At 39.6% G+C, this 26,115-nt stretch overlaps 1 protein-coding gene across 1 annotated transcript; it reads left to right on the top strand.

Moving 5' to 3' along the window:
• The first annotated feature begins 1,465 nt into the window (after window positions 1-1,465).
• Window positions 1,466-26,101, top strand: LOC131769645 (synaptojanin-1). Its single transcript, XM_059085384.2, has 23 exons — window positions 1,466-1,684; window positions 6,145-6,231; window positions 8,363-8,633; window positions 9,129-9,354; window positions 9,801-9,884; window positions 10,711-10,772; window positions 11,347-11,443; window positions 12,071-12,240; window positions 12,529-12,610; window positions 13,782-13,934; window positions 14,343-14,511; window positions 14,850-15,138; window positions 16,757-16,897; window positions 17,307-17,499; window positions 18,291-18,449; window positions 18,693-19,014; window positions 19,515-19,614; window positions 19,899-20,105; window positions 21,467-21,545; window positions 21,959-22,328; window positions 22,786-23,168; window positions 23,761-23,911; window positions 24,429-26,101. Exons 1-23 carry the CDS (start codon window positions 1,561-1,563, stop codon window positions 25,025-25,027), a joined length of 4,518 nt encoding a protein of 1,505 aa, XP_058941367.1. The 5' UTR covers window positions 1,466-1,560; the 3' UTR covers window positions 25,028-26,101.
• The last annotated feature ends 14 nt before the right edge of the window (window positions 26,102-26,115 follow it).

Here is a 26,115-nt window from a genome sequence, read left to right as displayed (position 1 = left end):
CTTTAAATATTACTGTGGTTTTTCCTAAGCTAATTCATTTGCATGACTGCTTTATACAGGGATTGAAGAGGTATGTTAAACTAAATAAAAAGATAACTTGATTGTAGGAAAGGGGAAGAAGATACTTCAAATCTGTCCTTATATTTTTCAGGTTTAGTGAAAAAATTTAATCATCTGGTCACTGTTGGTAAAAATGAATTCATGAAGCATTTTAATTAAACCATAATATAATTGAAAAAACTAGTCCGTTAAATAGCTTACACTCACTGGTACGTTGTCTATTCATGAAATACAACAGATTATAGACTTGTTATAATTTCTTGTGAAATAACAGTAGGCTCATTGCATATCAAATAGCGCGCTTGTGTAATCTTGCCTTTATAAAGCCATCATGGTTTACTTAGCTAAGAACGCTCAGCCGAACCTCAGTGTAACGTGATTCAATCTCTCTGACGAAGGGCTAACGCCCAAAGCGTCAGCTTCAGAAACCCCTCACGGTAGTCAATTTACAATATCAACTCAGTTATTAAAACTAAATTATCTGACATGATGTTGAATGGGAAGTTGCATTTCACCAGTAAGTTCTCGTCTAGTTCAGCCACGAGTTCAGATTGCTTAATTTCCCTATAGTCAATTATCGGCGGGTGTCACGAGTATCTTCATCTACAGTTGAACTTTCAATCGAAAATTTAAGTCTTGCGGCCGCTGAGAAAACTGAAAGTTTTCTGGAACCTCTGCTAGGCAAATGCACCTTAAAAGGCAACGTTGACATCGATGTGAGGAGTCAAAACCTTCCTTTGGGTATCGGACATTTTTCAAGCAAAAACTACGCTTAAATTTTAGTATTTCAATTCGACGTTTTTCGTCTCTATATTCTTCAACCAATTCAAAGAACTGATCGCGTGATAACAGATGGCCAACTTGCTCAAAGAATGTTCCATGACAATATTCCTGATAAACCATCGATCTAACAAGACCAGTGTGTCCTCTTGCTATAAAAGAATTGTTTCGTACTCAGCGTGCTTATATCGAGATTAGAATACACGCAGAAAGTTTGGTAAGCCCTTTAGCAGCGAGAGTTGCCCTTGGATTCGCCTTAAGTGACTCTTCAGATTTTCTTGTGTTCTCCAAATTTAATTTCCAAAGTGCATCCATACCATAAACCAATTATCAATTGAATCATCTGTTTTTCCTCAAAGACCTAGCGGCACTCTTTCACTTTGGTACTCCATGTAACCCTATTGGTAGAACCGGGTGAACTAAAGCGGTCCCTTCCCTTATTCCTTCTTTTTCATCCCGTCACCCGGGTGAACTAAAGCGGCCTCTATCCTTATTCCTCCTTTTCCCACCCGTTCCCCGTCCCCCGTCCACCCCACATTCCCCTCCCCGTCTTTCTCGTCATCCATCCGTGCGTCCAATCACAAACCAATCACATTGGTCTGCGGAATTAGTATACAAGATGGCGGACAGGACGGAGGTGTGGAATTGTAAACAGTTTTTCTTTTTACCGGCATTTCCTATTTCTTAGAGCGAACACGATCCTCTTGGACGCCGTTGAGAATGTTGATTGGAAAGTCGTTCGTTTGTTATAGTAAGATAGACAAAGATCCTGTCTCCGTGTTATTGGAATTCAAAGGGAGACCTGATACACTACTCTTTGAGAGTGGGGCAATCGCTGAGCTGTGTAAGTAACAAAGTTTTTTTTTTATGCGATCTTTTCCCCTGTTTCCGGAAAGAATGACGTTATGGCTATTTTGTTTTTCAAAGAAAATCGGCACCTGACATGTATCTCCACTAGCACTATTCTAAAACTCTTTCTCGTTCGCGTTCTGACGTTCCTTTTAATTGATCAAACCAACTTAAATTAAATTGTTTCGATCGAATGCATCTGATGATATTTGCATAGCGCAGACAATTAACAACTGTCTGTCCTTTATATGGAACCAAGGAGTGATCGTTAGCAGGCGTGGGTTTAACCTTTATTTATATAGGGTCTGGCAAAGCAAATCTAAATATCCGAATGCCTATAAGGGGATCTTGAAGTAATGTAAGGCCATGCAGCGATTAAAAGAATTTTGAGTGAGGCAGTGATGGGTGAAAAATTCTCAAAAGAAATATGCGAGAAATAATTTTAAATGAAAGAATAGTTCTATCACTTTTAATTCATGTAATGCAACAACATCAGGTGTTCACAGTCTTTTAAAACTTTGCTGTTCTGTGAATTAACTTAGTATTTTCTACTGAGGAATCAAGGCCTGAAAATTGGCTAGTTATGTAGCTGTTTCTCATATGCCACCTTTTTGTTCTCACCACATTCTGACTTGATATGTCTAAATGTTTGCTTGAGTAAGCTGCCCTCCAATTCTCAAACATCCATCACTGCCCAGGAGAGTCTAGATAAAGTCACTGATTGGCGTGGCTTGTGGTTTTTAAGAGCAAATGCTGACAAATGCAAGTCCATGAAGTTCACCAGGGCTAGAGCTCCCTCTCCGTGCAACTTCACTATTAATAGCTAGCTACTTACCCAGGTGTCTACACACAAACATCTTGGGGTGGTTCTTTCCAATGATTTATCTTGGAAACCCCATTTACTGTCTGTTGTTGCAAGATTGAACAGATTATTGGGCTTACTCAAGGGGACATTTGGATCTCACTCTAAGGCTCTTTTCACTGGTTATAAATCCATGATCTGTCCAATACTCGAGTACGCCTGTCAAGTGTGGAATCCTCACCAAACATATTTGTTTGAAAAACTTGAATGTGTACAAAGGAATGTTACTGAAATCCTTGAAACTACTGATGCTAGTTCAACACAGAGAGTTTCTTAGTTTGATTTAGCTTTTTAAGTTCATTAAAGGACACTACTCTGTAAACACTAATGATTACATATCCTTCAGTAACAGGCAATCAAGAGAAAGTCATCAGTTTAAACTCTATAAACCATTTTGCTGTACAGATATCTTTAAGTATTCTTTTTGGCACAGATATATCGACACATGGAACAGTTTACCATCATCAGTAGTTGAATTTGACCTAATGAACACTTTTAAGAAAGCTCTAAAATCAACATTATTTAACTAGGCCTATAAGTACAAAATTAAGTTATTCTAAACATTATACATCATTTAATTATTCATCATTTCAACAGAATTTTTATCTTAGATATGTCTTCTTTTCTTAGATTTTATATTTATATAGATATATGCTTGTATGTAAAATGTTTCAGTGTGTATAATTATGTATATTGCATAGTACTAAATATTTATATCTGGGATATAGTTTGCAATGAGGATAAGTTCCTTCCCTCTATAACCCTTTTTTAATAATAATATATTATATATATTATTACTATTTACATAAAGTTGTTATAAAGATATGTGATCTGTTAGTGAACAGATGCAGAGTATCATGGAATGTTTTAGCGTGCAGAGCAGATGTAATTTTGGCAAGCAAGTGCTCAGTATTTTCTTAATGGAAATTATAATAATAATAATAATGGTTTATTAAAATACACACAATGGCATAAAAACTATGAATTACAGTGTGCCTACATGATACAAGAAATAAAGTTACATTTGTTTTGAAGGGACTGGGATTACAGGCTATTTATAAATTATTTACAACTCGGATATGGGTAAAATACTATAATAAAAAATAACCAGACTCCTATTGATTAGTTGATTTTTGCCATTGCTGGGAAAAACTAGAACCAAAGCGTTTTGGTTTATACTGAAAACAGCTAGAACTGCTACTGTTCCTAATATGGTGAGAGTGGCATTCGGATCGCACTGGAGGGAGGAGACATTGCAGCTGGCAGGCTGGGTTATTTTTGATATTTTACCACACTTTGAGACACAGATGGGCGCGTCTATGCTCTAAACTGGTAATGTTGGCTTGGGCAAGGGCCTGTTGATAGTGGAGGTCAGGATATACAATTCGCAGAGCCCTCTTCTAGATAGCTTCTAGCTGGTCAATGAGGAAGCAAGGAAGGCAGGTAGCCCAGACAACGGAAGAGTATTCTAGGACAGAGCAAACCAAGGTGCTATAGATGGTGACAAGGTCCACCAGAGGGACCCCAGCACGCTTCAAGACCCTAAGAATGTGCAGTTTCTTGGACGCTTTGGAGATGTTGTTGGTATTATTGTTCCACCTCAGGGTGTCACACAGACCGAGAACTTTGTAAGATAAAACTGTCTCTAGAGGTAAATTATTGATAGAGAGCATTGGGGGAAGGGGTTTGTTTTTGAGTGGACAGATGGTCATGATCTTACATTTTTTAGGGTTTAGATTCATGTTGTTCTACTGGGCCCATTGTGAAATGCAGTCAATGTCGTTCTGCAGAGATGGCACCTCCCCCAAACTGGAGACCTCGGATATTGTTACGTCATCAATGTACTTCCAGTGGCTCGAAGGGGGGAGTGAGTAGCCAGGTTGTTGATCATTATCGGAAAAAGGATTGGACCCAATTTGGTGCCCTGGGGGACACCAGCATGTACGGGCATCCACTCTGAGATGGAGTCCAAGAGCTTAACAGCCTGGCGGCGGCCACTGAGGAAGCTACAAATCCAACTAATCAACCAGCCTCTAACACCTAGATGGATTAGCTTGGTCACCAAGATGGTATGGTCAATGTGATCAAATGCTTTGCTAAAGTCCAGAAAGCACACATGGAGGAACTTGCCAAGGCAGTCAAGGGATGACAACCAATTGTGCAGCATGTCCAATAGGCAGTAGGTTGTAGAAGTACCTTTAAGGCTGCCAAACTGTTGAGGATCAATATGATGTTTAACGTCATCTATCAGCCACTCAACAAAGAAATCTTCAAGCACCTTAGAGAGCACTGGAGTCAAGGCGGTAGGTCGCAAGTCCATGTCACCCGTAACTGGTTTGACCTTTGGGATGGGTGTTAGGTTTCCACCATTCTGGAAACACGCCAGATGACACTGAGCGATTGAAGATCACAGTTACTGGTTCAGCAAGGTGCAAATTTTTTGAGGAGGTGCGTGGGAATGCCATCCGGCCCTGAGGCACTAAGACCAAGTAGCTTACGACATACAGCTGAGGTGGTTATAGTTGGTGGTTGGTCCGGTGGTGGTAAGAAATCAGGAAGGGCGGCGGTTTCAAGTGGTTGATGTCAGATGTAACAGTTATTGCTGCCATCTTTAATTTTAATGGCAGTGGAAGGCTGGGGAGAGAAAGAAATTTGTACCAAGGGAGCAGTCCATAGCCAGAAATAACTAGAGGGATGGGTGTGCGGGAGTGAAGATTATGCTTGTACTAGGTCATTGTTATTTTGCAAAACTCTGTTCGCCCATGAATGGAGTTCCCAATTGGTGTGGTTAAGCTGTCAATCACAAGCCAAATGCGCCATTCAGACATTATACTCTTGTAGGAGAAAGAAATTATTGATGGTAAATTTGTTAGTTTTGATTCTGTTTTTGAGGAAGCACTTAAGTGTCTCTAAGAATTTGGTATGTCTCACACATTAATTCGAACAAAAAGAAGCAATCCCTACACTGATTTTAGGAAAGGATCTACCTGCTGTATTGCCAACTGGCTTTGAAAAAAGCCTGATATTTCAGGTATTGGTTTATATGAAAGAAATAATGATGGGGAAACCTTCGAGTGTTGTTGTCATTTGTCAGCTTCAAAGTATTGTTTATGATCAAATGGCAAAAGCATCTTCAAAAAATCATCAAATAGATAATGACAGCTATACTCAAGGATTGTTGTTTAGAAAATATAGAGCACAGCAGATATATCAGCTCATATTTATGACTGCGGAGGAGGTTTTGTCAAAGCCATTTCTTTTCTGGCTGAAGCAACTGCCTCACCATTTCACTAATTGGCTCTTTCTGTGTTTTTTTTTTCTTGTAGGAAGACAGTGCCTCCAGTTTTTTTATTTAACTCATTTTGATTGGTTACGTGCTAATTTCTGGAATACAGTGGCGCACAACTAATCAGGGGGTGTTTTGCTTTTCAGGCAAGCGTCTTTTTGCCATTCCCCGCCCCCTACCCCCACCGTCCACTCTAACTTCAAATCAAACATGGCCAGTTCGATAAACAATCGCAAACTTATAATGTTGGCTCACCCTAATGAGATGCCTGATCTACAATTTTCATGACATTTCTGTTTGTTCACAGCACAATGGGAAACAGAGAGTATCAAGAAAGGATATTCAAAGGTTTTTGATGCTTATGGCTGTCTGGGAGTACTCAAAATTAATCTGGGTAAGTCATTTTATTAATTTTGTAAGTAATTTGTTTATTTTAGTTCTTTGTGCTCCTCATGCTGTATTGTATAATAGTTAAACTGCCACTCTGTACTTTAATTCCTGACATTTCACTCACTTTTGGTCATTTGATCTTCAATAGTATCTTTCAGAGATACAATTTGGGAAATGTAAGTCAGAGCAAGTTTATGAATGGCCTCAAAAGTTAGCAATAAAATTTTAAAAACTATTCAGTATGCTAGGGGTAACTAGTGTAGGGCTCTTAGCAATGGTGTAATATGACAAAATTTACTTCCTTTGAATACAAGGCGTGCAGCAGAGTTCTGGGCTCTTTGCAGTTTCTGAATCTTATACGCTGGTAAGCCATATAACAGGCCATTACAATAGTCAAGGCAGCTGGAAATAAAGGCATGCACCTGAGTTTCTGTACATTCTTTGCTTAGATTTTTCCTTATCGTCCTGATAGAGTACAAATAATAGAATGCTGCAGAGCTTGTTTTCGTTGTGTGATCACCCACTGATAGGTTAGAATCTAACCACACCCAGATTCCGAATGGTAGATTGTAGAGCAATGATAGATTATCCAGTAATTAAGGCAGTAGTTATGGCTGCATCAAATGTGACTTTAGCAAGTTGCTGTCTGGTGTTGATCAAAAGAAGTTCTGTTTTGGTATCATCATGAGCAACTTGTCTTTATAAATCCATTGCCTGATGTCTTGAATGCAATGTTCAATAGAAGCAACTGCATCAGCCTGGGCAGAGTGTGCCATGGGATCAGATGAGATGTTTAACTGTGAGTCTTTGGCAATAATAATGAACAGTTGGGAGGTGCTTATCCACGACATTGAACAGTGCGCTTGCATAAACTGTAAAGAGAAGTGGGCCAAGGCATGAACCTTGAGGAACACCATGCCACAGGTCAAACTCATCAGATACAGCTCTCCGCACTGAGACTCACTGGGAGCAGCCAGACAAATAAGATCAGAACCAGTCAAGGGCAGTGCCATTCAAACCAAGTTTTGATGATAATTTGTTAAGGAGAATGCTGTGATCAATAATATAGAAAGCAGCACTGTGATAAAGCAATACATCATCATTCATTTTTTTCACATGAAGTGAGTCTCAGGGAAGAAGAGCTGTTCCACCACTAGTACGATCAGTGCAGGTGTAATTTGTCAGAGGCAACTCATTTCTTACTGCATCATCATTTACATTTAGCCAAGTCTGTGATTGCAAGCAGATCAATTTTATGTTCACAAACGAAGTTGAAAATGTCAGCTGATTTATTTGTCACAGATTGAGTGTTCATTAAGCAGAATGACAATGGGTGTTTAAAATCCTTAACATTAGGCAAGCAATTCATCACAATGAGGTTGGATGAGTTTTTTGATCACATAGATGGAGGTGTTTTTTCGAATACCATTTGAACAGAATGTAGATAAATTATCATTGTTCTCAGGACAAGGATTGAGCTTAAATACTTAGTTGTCCACAAGAAAACAATGGAATGTCGCTGTTAAATTTAAGTAATACGCACACATTATTTTATGGCATTTGATCTTGACATTCTGATCCCAAAGATATGACAAAAATTTCTTGTTAATGTAGAAGGTTCCATTATTAATGACAGTCCTATTGTTGCTGGTGTTCCAAGTCTGCAGGAGAACCAATGAGAAATCATTAACAAAATAGGTTCTATTGTGAGTATTCTGGTCTGTAACATTTGCATCTCCAACTGCATTTGTCCAAGAGAGAATTGCCCCAACAAAAAATATCTGATTTTCTGAAGTAGATGGAGACTTTGAAACAAGCACAACTGTCAAGGATGGACCCCAGGCAACCAGGTGTGATCCGCAGAAAACAATCCATCATTACTGCAACCACAGCGAAGAAACCAAATGAAAAAGACCAAGCTCAGAAAACTATGGCGTGGCACAATCATGAACATATTTGAAATTGTGCCTTTAGAGGGAGCAAGTGTAATAAGAACTTTGATGGCAATTTAAAAATGATCACTGGCTTGTGGAAATTTTCTGAATCTTAATCATGAATATCCCCTAATTATTAATTATTTCTGACCAAGGCTTCCTGGATCAAGTTATCTCATTGAGGATATTTTTTTCTTGTAGGTGAACAGGAGATAAGTTTGTTTCTTGTTCTTGTTACTGGCTGTACATCAGTAGGAAAGATAAATGACAATGAAATATTTCGTATCAATGCCACTCAGTTGGTTCCATTGCAAGATGGTCAAGATGAGGAGATTCTTACTGAACTACGCAAGTTTTTAAACTCCGGAACATTTTATTTCTCTGTTTGTTCTGGAGATCAGCAACCATTGGATTTGACATTGTGTGCACAGAGAAGATATGAGAGCTGTGAACCTGATAACAGGTTTTTCTGGTAAGTGCCACCCAGTAATTTTTATTGTAAATATAGTATTTTATAGAGGGAACCTCTTGACCTGCCTAGACTTTTGGTATGCAGTGCTACATACAGCATCACACTGCCATCGCAGCGTTTATTTAGGGGTGACGCTTGTTAACTTTTTTGTCCCAAGTGAGGCACTTATCTAAAGGAGGCCCTTATTTAGGGGGCAGTGCTTATTTGATTAAATTCAACATTTTTGGTGGTACTTCTTCTGGACAAGATGCTTTTCCATGGCAAGTTATTTCCAGGCATCATCAGCCTTCCTGACCATGTTGGGGTAATCACTTGCCCTTCTTGATGCTAAGAGGAACTATGAAAGTAGTGTCTTATGAAAGAACACAGTGCAATGACCTGAGAGGTCTTGAACACAGACCTTCCAATGCTAAGCCCAGGTCAATAACCATTAGGCCACTACATCTCCCATTGTGTTGAGTCTAGTGTAATCCTCTTTTTTCTGTTACCGAGTAGGAATCGCTGCTTACACATTCACCTACAGAGGTTTGGAATTGACTGTTCACAATGGCTGCTACGGGTTATGTGTGGTGCAGTGGAAATACGAACTGTGTATGCTGGAAAAACTCAAGCTAAAGCTTGTATCATGTCTAGACTGAGTTCTGAGAGGGCAGGAACAAGGTTTTATGTCAGAGGCACAAATGATGATGGGCATGTGGCAAATTTTGTAGAAACTGAACAGGTACTGACTGGATCATCTGTGTCCCTTGCTCCTATGATGGAATTTTATGGCACACAATGTCATGCCAATTCTCTTTTCTGAGGTGTGATAATACTGTCTTTAAGTCCCAAGACAGTTTAATCATTTAACAGATAGATTCTATGTTAAGTTGTCTCTGTTCTGTAATAGATCACAGATGATGTCAAAATGCGATAAGAAAAAAACTAGTGGCATACAAGGTGCAATCAATTGAGTATCCTATTACTGAACACATGTATGACTTATAAATTAAAGAAGCCAAAGTTGATTATTTTGTATATCTTTGTCCTCTTATGATCATAAAAAGAACCCAATCAAAACATATGCAGTATTTAGAAATATCATAGAAAATAGCAACTAACAATGATTATTGACTTGGGTTAATTTTGACCTAGTTTCCTTACTAATACCATTTCATGTCATAACAGTTTATTGTGCTTGAGGACATGACAACATCTTTTGTCCAAACTCGAGGTTCAGTACCAGTCTTTTGGGAGCAGCCTGGTTTGCAGGTATTATCACCAAACACTGATAGCAGTTGCTTTCATTTTGAACAAAACAATTAAAGAAATGGAAATCAAAAGTAAAATTGTAAAAGACACTTATTGCGGTTGTCACAATTCTTCACTAAAACAGTGTTTCAGCAATTATTACAAATTATAAAGGACTTTAAACCAAGGTCTTGTGAAATTAAAGATAAATGGCAATATAATTTAATTTCCTTTGATTTACGGATTCTTGTGTTTTCACAATTTTCAGGGTTTTAGTAGTAATATATAATCATTTATTTATTGTCAACAACGTGAGAAGTGGTCGCTCAATCATCTGAGCAATGAGGCTCGTGTACGAAACGCTAGACAACAAAACAAAAAGAATAAGTTAAGGAAAATAGGTAAAAATATAGCATAAAATATGTAAGATAATATATAGAATATGTGAGGATCCTAATAGAGTATATAGATGTATCAGACTATGAAAAGAATATAAGAATAAAAATTATCAATCAAATTCCTAGGCAGGAGTGACACAAGTGCCCTTTAAAATTAGTGTGACTTAATTTAGATAGAATTGTTTCGTTAGATTGAGTTATTCAATTTTCTTTGGTAATGAGAGGCAATGTAGATAAATTAGTTATGTAAAAGAGAGCTATTATATGATACTTGCTCTACATTAACACAATTATTTCATAAGTTATATCCAGTGGTTCTTGGTGTGAAAAAAAAGAAATGTATTGTGGGGTTTTCATTGATGAATGTAGAACTAAGCAAGATAATATGTATCGACCATTGAACCACAAAAGGTGATGTCATAAAAGTATATTTATTTGTATTTCATAAGGTTGGTTCTCACAAAGTCAAACTTTCCAGAGGGTTTGAAGCATCTTCACCTGCTTTTGACAGGTTAGATAAAAACGCTCCAAAAAAGTGTTACATTAGTTCAATAAAGAGAGACTGTGATTTGGTTGGTCACAAGCACGGAACAAAGAAGAAATACGAATTTCCCAAGAGGAATACAACCTTAGACCTCAGTTAACATGCAGAAGTCTTGTACAGAAATTTCAATGATAACAGAAGCAAGGTAAAGTCTTTAAAGTCTCATAAAGATTTCTGTACAAGAGACTTAACCTAGCTACTATCATTATTAAGATTTCTGTGCCAGAGAGTTTACCTTGCTACTGTCTGTTATGATAACAGTAGCAAGGTAACAATCTTCCAAATGATCGGTCACAAGGCAGTGAACATTCCAGACATATTTCAGGGTTTTATGGTTTTCTGAGCGTGATATCGGGGTACTAACATTTTAGAATTGTCCAGAAAGCAGTTTTATCATCATCAAATTTAGAAGTGTGAGGAAGAAATATATTCTAATATTTCACTTAGATATCCTTATACCATGCATAATGATATAAATGTAGTCTCTTTACTCTGAATTGACAATCAAGGTTTTAATCGCTTTTTTGTTCATTTGTTACAGACATTTGACAAGCCTGAAGAATCTTTATGGTCAACAGTTACTTGTGAACTTGCTTGGTACAAAAGAAGGTGAAAACACACTTAGCAGTGCATATCAGGTACAAATCCTACCTAGTTGTGATTCCTCTCATACGGAGGTTGGATGCGTTGCTAAAAATGCCAGGTAATAAAGCTCTCTGGTTCAATGGGCTCTCGTCCCTTTTAGTTCTATGCTGGCAGTAAAACTCAGCGAAATCAAGCATGGGAATGCGTTTGATTTTAACGTGTGTGACGTGAGGTTCCATGTGGCATGCGGTTGATATCATTGGTCAAATTGAGTCGCTGTGCAAGTTTTCAAAAGTGGCTGCTTCGATAACTGGTTTCTACACCTAAAGCTCCGCTGTTCGTTTCCGCAGTTCTGCCTTCCTCATCGTTTCCATTGATTGTCAACAAAACCACCAGCTACTCGAGTCATTCTAGTTGGTTTGCCTTCAGTTGTAATTAAGTTTCAGAATTTCGTTTTAAATCAAGACAGTTTTATCGAACTTGTAGGTTTTTCAATCTCGTTACATTTTCGCTGAATAGCGCTTTGTAGATGTGAGGAGACTTAAAAGATTAATGAAGTTTAGGATTTCAAAGATTTTTGAGTAATTTTTCTCCTAAAGTATAGACGTGGCACCTTTTTTAGACAGTGGTTCTCCAAGGATCCAATACTATATTTGATTGAACCCTTAATTCATTTTCAGGATCAGTTGAAAGACTCAATTCATGGCCGGGAGACTCGCATGATTTGCTTTGACTATCATCAAAACTGCCGAGGTGGGAAGCTGGACAAGCTATCGGCGCTGAAGGAAAAGGCGCGACCTTCTCTTGACGAGTTTGGCTTGTTCTTTGCTAGAGGAGATCACATTAAAAAGTGTGGTGCTTTTTCTTTGTCTATTGATAATCTTTTTCTCAGTGAATTCATAGTTCAAATAGCATTTATCACCCTCCAAAAGTATCTTGAGTCTTCAAACCGAATTTAGGAAATTTACCTTAATTTCGTAATTGAAGTAGTTCTCAGGCTGAAATGATAACGAAAGAATCACCTCTTTTTCATTCACCATAGGGGGTCTTGCTGAAATCTTTCCGTGCAAAATAGCTGTTTCCTTCGCGTTTGTCTTTTCCTAATTACTATTAGTCATTTGTACTGTGTCTTCCTCAGGAAACAAAAAGGAGCTGTTCGTACAAACTGTATCGATTGCATAGATCGTACCAACAGTGTGCAGAGTTATTTGGGACTTGAGGTATGTTGAATTTAACGATGAATCTGTAATTAAACGTTCAAAGAAATTCATATGGTGGAATTGCTTCTTTATGTTCTGTTATTGGTTAAGAAAAGAAATTTATTCACCCTCTCAGCCAGTGGATGCAAAATAGAATCGACAGATGTTGGGCTCTCGCATTTTCCCGTGTTGTGTTTGTCTTTCTGCTTGACCGTTTAGATTACAAGTAATTAGGCTTTGCTTCCAGGACAATCAGTTGCAAAGTGTTCTGATTTTAATTTTGGAATCACTTCACAGTGGGTGTGCAATTTACACTTGCAATTTATATTCGAGTGTTAGTTTTCAAGGAGTAGTTCAGGTCGCTGTTCACTTGAACGTGGTTGCCAATTCGTCTGATGTTTGTGTTATTAGGCTGTCACGGTCGAACTATGTTTACTGCATCTCTCCTAGCCTCTACAGTTTTAGTAGTAGCAATTAGAATGTCTTGATCCAACAAGCAAACAGGGAATGCGCTTTCCTAGTGTTTGTTGTGGTGGAATCTGGATGAAAAGATGAGGGGTGGAGACTAGACCGGCTGATTGTGTTCAATACACATTTTTGGTCGGTACAGTTTGGTTTAAAATGCAGAAACAAAGACCTTAGGGTCGATACTTAAGCGTTTGAGCGCGCCAGAATTAGTTTCATTCTTCTCCCGGTTGCCCGTCCACACAGAAAAACCTCTCTTCTTAAGTCCTCTAAAGTCAGTTTAGACAAAAAGCGAGGCCCTTTAACACCTAATAGTTCAAAAACGTACTAACAAACTGCGGGAGAAACCTGGTAGAATGCTTTTAAGGAAAGAGAGGGCAGGGGTTACTTGCTATGAAATTGCATTCAAGTAGCCTATGAGCAGGCTATCATTAGCATTGCGCATGAGCGGCGAAACCCTTAAAATTCGAAACGAGGAGCGAAACGAGTTTAAACGAAGTTGTGAGGAATGTAATGCTTAAAATCAGTTTTCGTGCCAGACTCCACACAGTCCTCGCTCGCTTCGAAACCTGCGGGCTTCCCGGCTCGTGCCTCTGCACCAATGAGGGATAACTCACAGGAAAGCTTTCCAGAAGAGAGGCATTACTTCCAGACTCCTAATACTACAGAAATCGGGATAAGATGGGCTGCTAAGCTTGTGTTTAGACTTAATGTCTTCCTTTTGCAGATGTTATCGCAGCAGTTAGAATTCCTTGGTTTAACAAGCAAACAAGGAATGCTGTCCAGATTTCAGGAGGCTTTCCGTACCATGTGGGCACAAAATGGCGATCATATCAGCCGCATCTATCTTGGCACAGGGGCCTTAGATGGCAAAGCCAAGGTAGAGCGAATGATGAACAAGAGATTATACACATTTTATAGTCTCTTCATGATGAATTAATTAAGAAAAAAGAAGGCGGAGATCGTGGTGACAAAAACAAGGGAAAAATGAAATTTCATTTCGTATAGTAGGGGAAAGTTAATGGCTGACTAATAAGCAGTTGATGTGTTGTAAATGTACATGAAATAGAAGGATTTAAGCTTGAGTTTTTTTTTCAAAAATTACGATGATAACAACAACCAATCATAAAAGGTAAATATCGCAGGAAGTCAGAAGGTAATAATATATGCTTGAAGTGCGAAAAAACCCGACTGGTCAACCCAAGAGATTATATTCTCTTACCAGGCCATATTAGGTTAGTGTTATGCATCTGGTTGGTTGAGAAGTTTTTTTTTCTGTCTTTCAAAGGTGATCAACAAGCTACGAGATGGTGCACGCTCAGTCCACAGAACCATCGTCAACAATTTCTTGGATGGAAGCAAACAAGAGGCCATTGACATGTTGTTGCTAGGCAACACATTTGTTGGAGAGTTGGGTGAAAGGGCACGTGCGTTGCTGTATGCTTCGTTTCTTCACTGTAAGTTACATGACCCCACCTGGCATCCTTGATGTTCTGTTTCCTGGGTTTGTATCCAATGAAAAATCGTGAAAGTTTTACGAATTATCGTGAATTAAAGCGACCGCATTTTATCAACGAAAAAAATGACTAGGTATGCAGGGATGACACAAGAACAGTGTAACATAGGAATGACACGAGAAGTCTGCTTTTTTTTCTTCAATCATCCGTAAAGGGTTAACACCCCGGTAAAGTAATAGAAAGTCCGTTCTTTTGCATTTGCATTTCGGTTGGGGAAGTGCCAAGCTGTGCTAATTACGTGAAATTTCCATTCCGTAACTTGCTTTCTCTTTCCCCAGCATCACCCATGATCCTACGGGAGCTGTGCGATCGCCATCTTGAATACACCACGTGGTCCAATATACGGGTCTGTGTCGGCACATGGAATGTAAACGGAGGGAAACACTTTCGGAGTATCGCTCACAAACACCAAACAATGCATGATTGGCTGCTAGATTTTCACGAAACACTTCCGGACAGCGGTTATTCAGAAAGTGGTGATGTCAATTTTAAAGTACCCACAGATGTTTTTGCTATAGGCTTTGAGGAGCTGGTTGACTTGAATGCATCAAATATTGTTTCAACCAGGTAATTGTTTGGTAATCTTTTCGAATGTCTCCTAAAGTCGGTCATTATTAATGAAATTATGTTCCAAAGGGTCTTGATATTAGCAGGCAAGTCAAGAATTTAAAGAAAGCGACAAAACTTTTGAGTTTGTGTGTGCTGGCTGTAATGCCTGTTACGTCGGTGAAACCTGCCGGCATTTTCCCACACGTGTTAGAGAGCACTTAGTCGGTGATAGGGCCTCTCACATTTTCAGGCATATGAAAGATTCTCCGCACTGTCGCGCTTTGTGTTCAGCAGCGAACTTCCATGTTTTAGATCACGCCTCTACCGGTTTTCAGCTTAAGATAAAAGAGGCTATTCATATTCAAAGAGAACAACCATCTTTGAATCAATAATTACACCATGTAAATCTAAAACTATCTTTTTAATTCTCACACTTGCGTGCTTTACCTCTCTTCTTGTTGTCACTATTCATCTTAATTAGCATTGTTCTACTTTCTATATAATTCAACTTTCAACGCTTTGTATAGTAATTAACTGAAGATGACAGAAGTTTATGTCGAAACATGTTTTACATACTCAAAAGTTTTGTCGCTTTCTTTAAATTCTTGACTTGCCTGCTAATATCAAGACCCTTTGGAAACATCACTCGCGACATAGCAGGAAAGCTGATCTGCGAAAATTTGAGATGATCTCGTTCAAATCCCGCAAAGCTGAGTTGGATTTAAGCTTCCTACGCAATTGTCAATCTTTCAATGTTTTTCCTAAGTTTCTTAGCTTCAATCTTCCCAACACCAACCGACACGACACTATCACCATACTTAAGCAGCTTTTGAAAAGTGCCATCGCCAAACGCTCCAAGGAACTTCGAAAATTGATCCACGCTAGAGATCAGTCAACTACTCATGTCCAAAGTGTCCTGAACAGTGTTGACTTTTATATTCTTAAACGGACATTACATCACAACGTTATTAAAGCAACCGCTCAATTTATCAAGACTCACCAGAAGAAGCTTTAAAATCTCACTCGCAACACGTCTCTTCCCTTTACATCAAATAAGACTGTCACCAACATTTCCTCCCTCAGTCTCACATCAGAACAACTTAACATTCTCAAATTTGGATAATCACATTCCATCCGTCTACCAAAAATATATGAGTCAGATGTCTTCACATGCTTTGAGCTCATCAACCACACCATGGCCAAGAACTTGAGAGACACCAAACAAGCAAGAAAACTTGCTTAGGATCTTTCTCATTTGGCTTATTCTTATGTTTCTTTATACCTTTCCACGACTGCCGACCTCAAGGAACTCAGAGTTCTTAAGGAGCTAAGGAAGAACAAAAACATTGTCATTTTAAAACCTGACAAAGAGAACGGAGTTGTTGTACTGGACCGAACAGATTACGACCATCAGCTAATTGAAGAATGGCTTTATCCACAGACTGGAAAGAAATAGAGCATTATGACCCACGTAGAGTCATTTCCGCTATTTTTAATAATGCTATTTTCTATTTTTTTTTGTATGACAATCATCTCTCTTTATATTCTTTATACTCTCAGTTATATTGGAGTCTTAAGTGATAAAAGGACTCTTATTTTGTACTTCCACTTAAGATACTTTTTTTAACAATTTCAGTTCAAATCAGCGTAAGGAATGGGGCGAGGAGCTGCGCCGTATCGTATCACGTGATCATGCGTATGTTCTGGTGACATGTGAGCAGCTGGTTGGTGTTTGTATGTTTGTGTTTATTCGGCCTCATCTGGTCCCATTCATCAGGTGATTAAACTCTTCTATGTTATCTTCTATCCAAGATGATTATATCATAGAGGGTGATTTGTCGAATTCGCGACGGTTAGGAAACGTAAGCAAAAGTTCGTACAGAGTCTTTTCACTTGTTGGGGGGGAGTGGGTCCTCGAGAAGCATTTTATCATAATTAAGTTTCAATATTGCTTACGTCTTGATATCACAAAGACCAATCCAGAGACACAATCTTGGAAGAAAAACAACGATTACAACCCTTGACGTTTCCGCATTCTAAAGAATTCCATAACGACAGGGCAGGTTATATTTTCCATCCTCCATCATGACACCTTTTTTTTTTACGTAAACGCAGTCTTTCTTGTTATGAATAAAGCGCTAACTGAAAGCCAAAAGGAATCGAGCACGTACTATGGTTTATTTCAGAGATGTGGCTGTCCATTCTGTGAAAACAGGCCTCGGGGGAAGTGCTGGGAACAAGGGAGGCGTGGCCATCCGTCTGTTACTTCACGCCACTTCCATCTGTTTTATTTGCTCACATCTGGCTGCCGGTCAGTCGGGTGTGAACGATAGGAACAGTGACTATCACGATATTACATCAAGGATAGCTTTTCCCATGGTGAGAAAAAATGTAATAGGATGTAGTATGTACCCGGCACACTATTGTATTCTGCTTTATGCGCCCTGATCGACTTGCTCAGGAGTGATTGGCATCTTCGATTTCCTTCTAAGCCGCCGAAGAGACAAAACTGCGCTTTGGGAGTTAAATTTTTTACAATTTTTTGGGATATTGGCAGATATAATCTAAATTTTTGGTTCTTGAGTGTAAACATTAAAACAGTTATTTTCCATAGTGTCGAGAGAAACGCTACACTTACTAAGGTGTTGCCTGGCTTCTGTTGAAGAATGTCTAACAGTCCTATCAGTTTCCTTTTAGCCAGCGGTAGTCGTGCGAAAGGATTTGGCGGAAGCGAGCAAAGAACAGTGGCAGCTCGTTCTTTTTTTTCCTCTCTTGTGTCTTAAGGCTTTGTGCGGTTTTTTTTCACTCGTTTATCTCTTGATAAGGCTAAAGAAGTGGCTGAAATGACTGCTTTACAGGCACCACTTTTTCAAAAAAAAGTTGTAGTTTCTACTAAGCATTATTTTATTTATTTTCAAGTAACAGAGACCTTTTGTTATGTTATGTTGTTTGTTGACAATTATCAGTATCCATGGTTATCCCCTTAAGACCATTTTATCGCTTGATTCCAGGTCCAGAGGTTCATTTTGTCATTTGTCATGTTGATTATTCCCAAAAAGTCGAACTAATTTGCACGTTATCTATGAATGAAGAGTCTGTTTTTCCAAAATCTTTAGCGAAGTATTTCAAGATGCACTCTATACAATTGTGTTGTTACATGGTCCTCCTAGGGTCGCAGCTTGACCTCACATGACTATGTATTCTGGTGTGGAGATTTCAACTATCGCATTGATCTGCCAATAGACGAAGTGAAAGAACTGATTAAAAACAAACAATGGGAAGAACTTTTAAAGGAAGATCAACTTATCAAACAAAGGAATGAACACAAGGTAAACTATGTGCCAATTCTAAAATGGTACGGAAACTTAACTGATTATCTATTCCAGAAAAGGTCCATATTGTCTAACTTCAGTTTGCCCCTCGGAACGATAGAAATTTCCGCCCAATCGCACTTCGGGTTCAGTTCGTTATCGCGCATGTGTAAATAACTGACATCACAAGTAATCGTTGTGACAACTTTACTCTATTCTCTCGTCATTTCTTTCAGTGATTCTATTTTGTTTATTTGTAAGGTCTTCTGCGCCTTTCATGAAGGAAAAATTGCGTTTGCTCCAACTTACAAGTACGACTTATTTTCTGACGACTACGATACAAGCGAGAAGATGCGTATTCCTGCCTGGACCGACCGCGTACTTTGGAGACGGAGAAAGCCTCGGTACAAGTCAACCACATTAGTACGTAAACATGTGTCTGCGCAGCAGAATCAATTGGAACAGGGGTATGAATCACTCCTGATGGGAGGGGGGGACGGGGAAGATGATAATAGCAACGATGAGGATGAGGCAGACAAAGGAGACGAGAAAGGCGAAATTAAGCATCAGGATGAAAATGAAGGTGAAAAAAATAATGCAGACGACAAGTCACACTCTCTTTTGACAGCTAGCAGCTGAATACAAAGCCATGTGCTTTAGCTCCTAGACAAAAATACTTGACCGGTCATTTCTTCAATAAATGATTCGCTCTGACTCAAAATTTTCAGCGCTTATAATTCGGATTGTGTCCTTTCTTGCTGGGGTATTAAATCTTTTTATCCTGTGACAACTTTTTATTGATGGTCACCACTGTAAAGGAGAGTCTATCATGATAGTGTCAGAATTATTTTGGTCCGTAAACTCCTTGAACGAGTTTAAATTGCCATAAAAATTCATGAAGTACACACACTGGATAGTCTTTAAGTCACCAATAGATCATTATTCCCCCTACATATTTTTTTGATTCTGTAACAAGTGTAGGTCTCATTTTTTCGCTTTGTTGACATACTACTGGAATAGAGAGATCTATACTGTCTTACCGCAATTAATTGTTTTCCTAATTGCCTTTTTTTTTCCTTTTAGACAAGAAAGGCGATAAGGCACATGAAGGGGGAGGAATTAATTTCTCTGCGGGAAAAGTTTTATACTACGGCCGGGCTGAGTTGAAAACCTCAGATCACAGGTACATATATTGTCCTTTAAATGGAGCAGGTAGCTTAAAGTGGGAATTTTCTCATCTTTACTGGCTATGTGGGATCAGCGGTTATTTAACAAAATTGTTGGGGTCTTTGTGTAGTTTTTTTTTCCAGCTGTTTGGCTTAACTTCTCATGTTTAGGCATATAAGGAAAAGCAAAACGTGATACATAGTTGTATAAGACATGTTGTTGAAAACAGGATTTTACGCTCATACTAAATTATGATGACATTTGTGCCCACTGCAAGTTTACGTTAATACTCTTCCACAGGCCAGTTGTTGCCCTCGTAGAGATTGAGATACAGCAGGTTGATTGGAAGAAACAGTGTGACGTACATGACCATGTCATGAGAGCAATGGGTCCTGCTGACCCTACTATTGTGGTTACGAGTGGCGAAGCAGCTGAAGAGGATGCTGGGATTGATGTGTCGGAGCTTCTTGATGCTGTGGAGCCTTATGGGACGGTTGTATTAGTGAGGTGAGAATGAAATTACCCAGTTACTGACGACAATGGTAAGGTTACGCCACGTTTCTGTCTAAAAAAAGAAATTACTAAATTAACAGATATTCCAAAATTGGCGTTATACTTATTCATTCCGCCAGCGCTTTTCAAGGAAATATTGAAAATTTTATAAGCCGTAGCGAACTGGTTACAGGAAAACTTACGGTTACTTCCCACCTTCAAAGGCCGAAAAATAAACTTTTTCTTTTATTTGGCTAGACTGAATTCAACATTTTACCTAAGGTTTCCAAAAGAAAAAAATTATTAAATCTCCGAAAGCATCCGAGTTCCTTTAAAAAACTTATTTTCAGATAAAGGTAGTCAAATTAGGAAGATGTCTTAATCTCGTACCTGGGCGAATCCCCTGGGGGAATTTTCGAATTTCTAGGGTATTTAGATTTGGTCGATTTTCGTCAAATTTCGCTAAAACATTCCAGAAATAATTACAAACGAAACTGTGTCGAGAAATTTTGATATTTGAAACATTTGTCCAGTGGCGTCCATTTATGCAACACGCTTCGCATATTTTTAGCTACTCTAACTTAAGATGTCGATATCTAGACAACCATTCAGAAAATCTAACAAGCCTGACAGCACCATTGTTGATTGATTCCTTGTGATACGACTGTGCAGCCATTTTGCTTGTGCTGCGGCATCTGATACCCGATAAATTCAATAGAGGAACCCTCGGTCGTTTCACGCTTAATCGGCTCCTGACACTTCCTAAAAGGAAAACTCGCTTAAATCATATTTTTATCGTAAACTGCATTTATTAAGTCTTCTTCTGATGTATAGTTTGCTAGGATTTTAGTGAAACTAGCGCGGGTACGAATATTTGTTGCCGAAGGACACCCGCGGAGGTGGGAAGTAACCTTAAAAAGGTTAACTGGCTACTACCATTGGCCTGTAGCAACGACTAGTGAGCACCATCAAACTTATCTTTTTGGTTGTTAGTGGTTTTAACCCGAGAGTAACAGCGTATGGTGTTATGTGATCTTGTGGGCAAGGGTGTTGTACTGAAAAGGACTTTTCAGAGAAAAAGGATTGATGTTTCAACAACCTCATCGGAAGTTGTCACATCAGTGGACTCAGAGATGATTCACGCTCAGGTTGTCAAAGCATCAGACTCCGTTGCCGAGCAAAGTCGTTCTCAGGAATACCTCAGACCAGACCACTCGACTTACTATGATTATTGTTCGCACAAGCATTTAAGTCACAGGAAGAACACAGACAAATGAAATTTGTCGTCCAGGAAAATTTCCTGTGAAGCTTTGTAAAGGAAAACCTTCTCGTGTTAAAGGGGCTCTCGATGTAGCCGTTTGGTGTGTATTTTTCAGGGTGGTCGATGACGAAATCTTTTTGACTATGGATGATGGGCGGAACGCTTTGAAAGCTTTGGAGCTTGACGGAAAAGAGGTAAAGATTAGGTAAATGTGGAATTGTGCCTGAAGTATGGGCACATAGGGGCGCTGGGTCTTACAGCAGCTTCTTAAAGAATTTTGGGGCGCAAAGACAAAAGCTTCCATTTTGCACGAAAATATACTCGTATGTTCGTTCAAAACTGCGAAAGCAAAGCTCAAGGAAAACTATGATCGTTAAGGAAAAGATAGCGTCCAAATGACAAATGTATAGGAGTGCATTTCCGCGTTAATCTTGGCATCTCGTGTCTAGTATTATGCAGACTGATTCAGAGCTACTTAAGACGGTTTTGTAAGAGTTCCCGTCATCGTACATGAAAAAAGAACCCCTCAACTTGTTCACTTGTTTCGCAGTTTGACAAGTTGAATGCATGTTCACTTAATGACGCACTTACGATTTTGTTTTCGCAGATATCTGGTAAAACAGTGCAAGTTTGTCTTAAATCTGAATCGCTCTTATCCAAAACGGACCTTACAGTTCAAAACCTTGTCTCCCACGAGTCCTCATTCAGTGGTAACTCTGAAGATTACAGAAATTTTACGTTAAATCCTGTCAGAGGTCGGGCGCTGTCAGATCTGTTGTCGTCCTCCTCAGAAAAGCAGTCAGTGGACTTACCTGTCCTGGAACCAATCAGGATTCATTCAACAGAAGCTTTGGATGATGAAAATTCCGAGAGTGAACCGGAAGACGAAGGAAATTATGCGGTAAATTATGATAGTGACGATGATAGCGAACCCGAAGCAGACCGTGAAATGAAGAAGACCGGCAACGAAGGCTGTGGTAAGGAACTTACTACTGTTTAGTCATGCAGCTTTATGTTACAATCTGCCTTTGTGGCAGGTAGGTTTTATCGGAAAGTCTTCGCTGCCACAGAATTTTGCCTAGACATTTTTCATTCGATGAAAATGAGACTGCAAGCACCAAACTTGTTTCAAGTTTTAAACGAGATACTAAGGCAATAATTCCCCTCAGAAATTCAAGTATCGTTTGACTTCAGGAGAGCATGATAGTGGGTTGAATCATTTTATTGGTGGTACTTATGCCCGTTTCGTGGCAAGAACTTTTTTCGCTATCACGTTGGTATTGGAAACTGTCGTTCCCATCAGACTGACAGTAGCGATTTTTTATGAAATCCCGCCATGATCCTGGTTCGTGCCTGAAAACGTTCTTAATAGTGGAAAATCTCCCACTTACAACTTTGCTTCACCTAAACCAAAACGCCTCTTTTGTTTAATAGACGAAGGCCCTAAACGTGACGACAATCAAAAGCCTGGACCTAAACGGCCACCACCACCTAGGCCAGTGCCTGCGAGACCCAAACCTCCAGTAAAAGCCTTAGCTCAGGTCAACAAAGTCGAGGAGATCCTTGTAGCTTCTGCACCTGTTGACGCCGGCCAATCTGTGGCAGGTGGGGCCCTTGATGATTTTGATCCCTTGGTGAAGGAATCTTTAAAACCTTCAAAACCCAGCAGACCTGCGCCGCCAAAACGACCAGCCCCTCCGAAAAGGGCCGTTGGTGGCCCTAAAGCGCCTCTCTCTGAGGCCCATCCGGAGGGTCCTAAACCCAAGCCTAAGCCTAAAGTGGACGTCATTCATGCAACCGCCAAGAAAGGCAAACAGGTACTCAGCTGGGCGTACTCTGATTTGTAACTCTCTATTCCACTTGCCATACATGACCTTTTAAATCGGCAAGAAGAAGATGGTGCTGCTTAAAGAAAACGACCTTCAGCTTATAAGTTTGTGTATTCTCCTAAGTTGCTTGCTCGATAATGTTTTGATATTTTAGAGAGACACTTATTGTTCCAAGTTAGTCACTTGGAAAAATGAGCGTTAATCAAACTGCACTGTTACTTAGTGGAGTTGCATGATTTTGTTTGTATAACTAATAACATAATATATACCCCAAACCATACCAATGCTTCTATTTTCCTTCAGTTACTGAACTTTGTTGGCGACCATAACAGCTGACTCAGTGACTTGCACCATTTGGTTGCTGTTATTAATTTCCTTTGTAATTTTACTCTTTAGAGATGGATTATTTTGACATGTAGGTTGCTTATTTTCTGCCAGTCCTATGTGTCAATGCACCCTGTATACATAAAAGAACAGAGTTGTACGATGGATAAATGATTTTATTGTCAGCCGCCATTTTGAGGGAGGCTTCATTAGTTTGTTTATCAGCTGACATAATGACTTAACGTTTATTTTCAAGGGTCCTGGTATTGGTGTTCCATTTAATGTTCAACATGTGGCTCACATTGGCGCTGATAACGTGCAGGCTTTGTTGCTTGCAGCCAAAGATGATCCTAAACTACTGCCATCATTTTTGCTGCCTGATGGTGTTACCAGTGAAAAAGAGGATGGTAAGAACTCTGTGGAAAAAGCCGAAACAAAAACAGGTTTTTCAATTAGGCTAAGTAGGGGGCAGACAGAAATGAAGAAGGCTGAGCTTCGAAAAGGTGTGACGGGCCAGCGGTTTTGTCCTTTCCATTCTTCCTGTTGTTCCCAACCCCCATAAAACCGCCAGGGTTGCCGGCCAGTGAAGATAGATCATAAATATACATGCTTACTTAAGAAAAGTCGGTGTTAGACTATGTATATTTCGGGCCGAAGTAATTTTCTAACGCTTCCTTGTCTTCGTCTAGCGTTACGTGATCGCCGGGAAGAGAGTTAAATATTCTTTGAAATACCGGGACCAAGGCAGTGTTAGAGAACCGATCGCTGGATAGGGTGTCGTCCTTTTCCGTTCCTTCAGTGGCAAGGGCATAGAGGTCAAATGCATTGAGTAATAGGAAGTTTCCTGACAGTGATAGCGCTATGTAACGCTATGTAGCGCTACGTAACGCTACGTAACGCAATACATTAAACTTTCTTTTTCAGATGGAAAACGCGAAAATGGTCAACCTTCAACACAGCAGACGTCACATGACGAAGATAAAAGTTCAGATTCGGTTCTCCCTGGTTCAAACACACATCGTACTACGGCTGATAACGAAGATGAGCTAATTAAAAGGGCTTCATCTCTTTCCAAACCAACTCCTATGCCCAGGCCCCGTTCAATTGTATTTGAAAAAGACCCTAAAAATGATATCAGAGTCGAAGAGACAGCAGTGAAACCGGTAGCACCTCCGCGGACAAAAACCAAGTCGTCAGGAGTGGCAGTCACTGAAAGTAATCAACCGGCCATGAAAGTACCTAAACCGGAACCTCCTCAGAGACGGGACCTTATCCCTTCTCCACCTTTGAAACCCAAACGTAAACCGGTCTTCAGTGAACTTCCAAATGAACAGAAAAATTATCTTTCAGTCTCTGACAGCAACTCATCTAAAATGACTTATATGTCCAGCGAAAACATTAGTTTTACTGTGCCAGACTTCCAAGTAGGTGTGTCTGGGGAAGACTCTTCTGAAGAACCTTTCTTGAAGGTTGACGCCAAGGGAGCTCCACCTCCGATCCCCCGCAGAGTTGATTTGGAATAGGTTTTTTAACTGCAATGTGCAGTACCTCTTATGGAATCAATGAACATATTTTTGTTGTTGTTTTATTTTGAAGAAGTTAAGGGAACTCGAGAGGGAGCTAAAGGGGATATGGTAGTAATCCGAGAAAAATGAAAAATTTTGGGGTACGATTTAGCATGAAAATGATGACCTTCCCTCTCTTTGGATATCAACAACGTAAAGATGAGGCTAAGAGTTGAACCACTACTTTAGACAAAAGTACTTTCTTCCAACCTCAACTCTAAATACTTCTTTCACGTATGCGCTCTCAAACACGAAGCGCTTGTAACAATAATGCATCGGTCAGTTCGGAGCTTCAACTTCCCCCCCAGACATTTGAACTTTTTAAGTTTGGTTTGGTCAAATTCCCGCGCCCCTTCCCTCCGGAGAAGGAATTGTGTTCAAATGCCCCACCCAATTTTTTCTAAAAGGCAAAATCAGCGACCGTGGCTTTCTAACCATAGACCAATCTTTAAAACCTGGATTGTGGAGATCTTTTCCTCAGAACCATATTTTTGAACTATTCACCTTTATCACCTCCATATCTCCATATTTAAAGATATACTACTCGAATTCCGCTGGAATTACTTGACACTTTTGGTTCAAATTCCCTACCCCTGCCAGGCAAGTTTCAAATTCACCACCCTTGGGCACGGGGGGGCGAGAAAGGTCAAGCCAAGATTGACTGGCGCATAATGAGCTTAAGCATAATATGTACTTTTAAAACAGACGAAGAAGGTTAATTAAAGAACGTGTGAGTGACAAATAACGGTTGCGCTTGCCAGGCAAGTGGTTTTTGTTGACTTGACTCCCATTCCCACGGTTTTTCGCGTGCCCGCTTCTATCACCCGTTTCAACTCGCCGAGAATCTGGAACAAGCTAGAATTAAACTGACAGAATAAAACTGACAGAATAATGTCTTCTTCTTAGCGCTCGTCTCGAACTTTTCGTTTCTTCGAAAGTAAGGCTGTGTTCCTAGGCGGGGTTTTGTCAGCGTATCGTTTTTGTATTTCTTAGCTCGCGATGTCATTAAAGTTTGCTTCTCTATTTGGGACCTTTAGGCACACCAA

Source organism: Pocillopora verrucosa, chromosome 3, assembly GCF_036669915.1.
Source record: "Pocillopora verrucosa isolate sample1 chromosome 3, ASM3666991v2, whole genome shotgun sequence".
In the NCBI taxonomy this organism is placed as follows: Eukaryota; Metazoa; Cnidaria; class Anthozoa; order Scleractinia; family Pocilloporidae; genus Pocillopora; species Pocillopora verrucosa.
The sequence above is the reverse complement of the archived record's forward strand: the minus strand, read 5'-3'. Positions and strand labels throughout refer to the sequence as shown.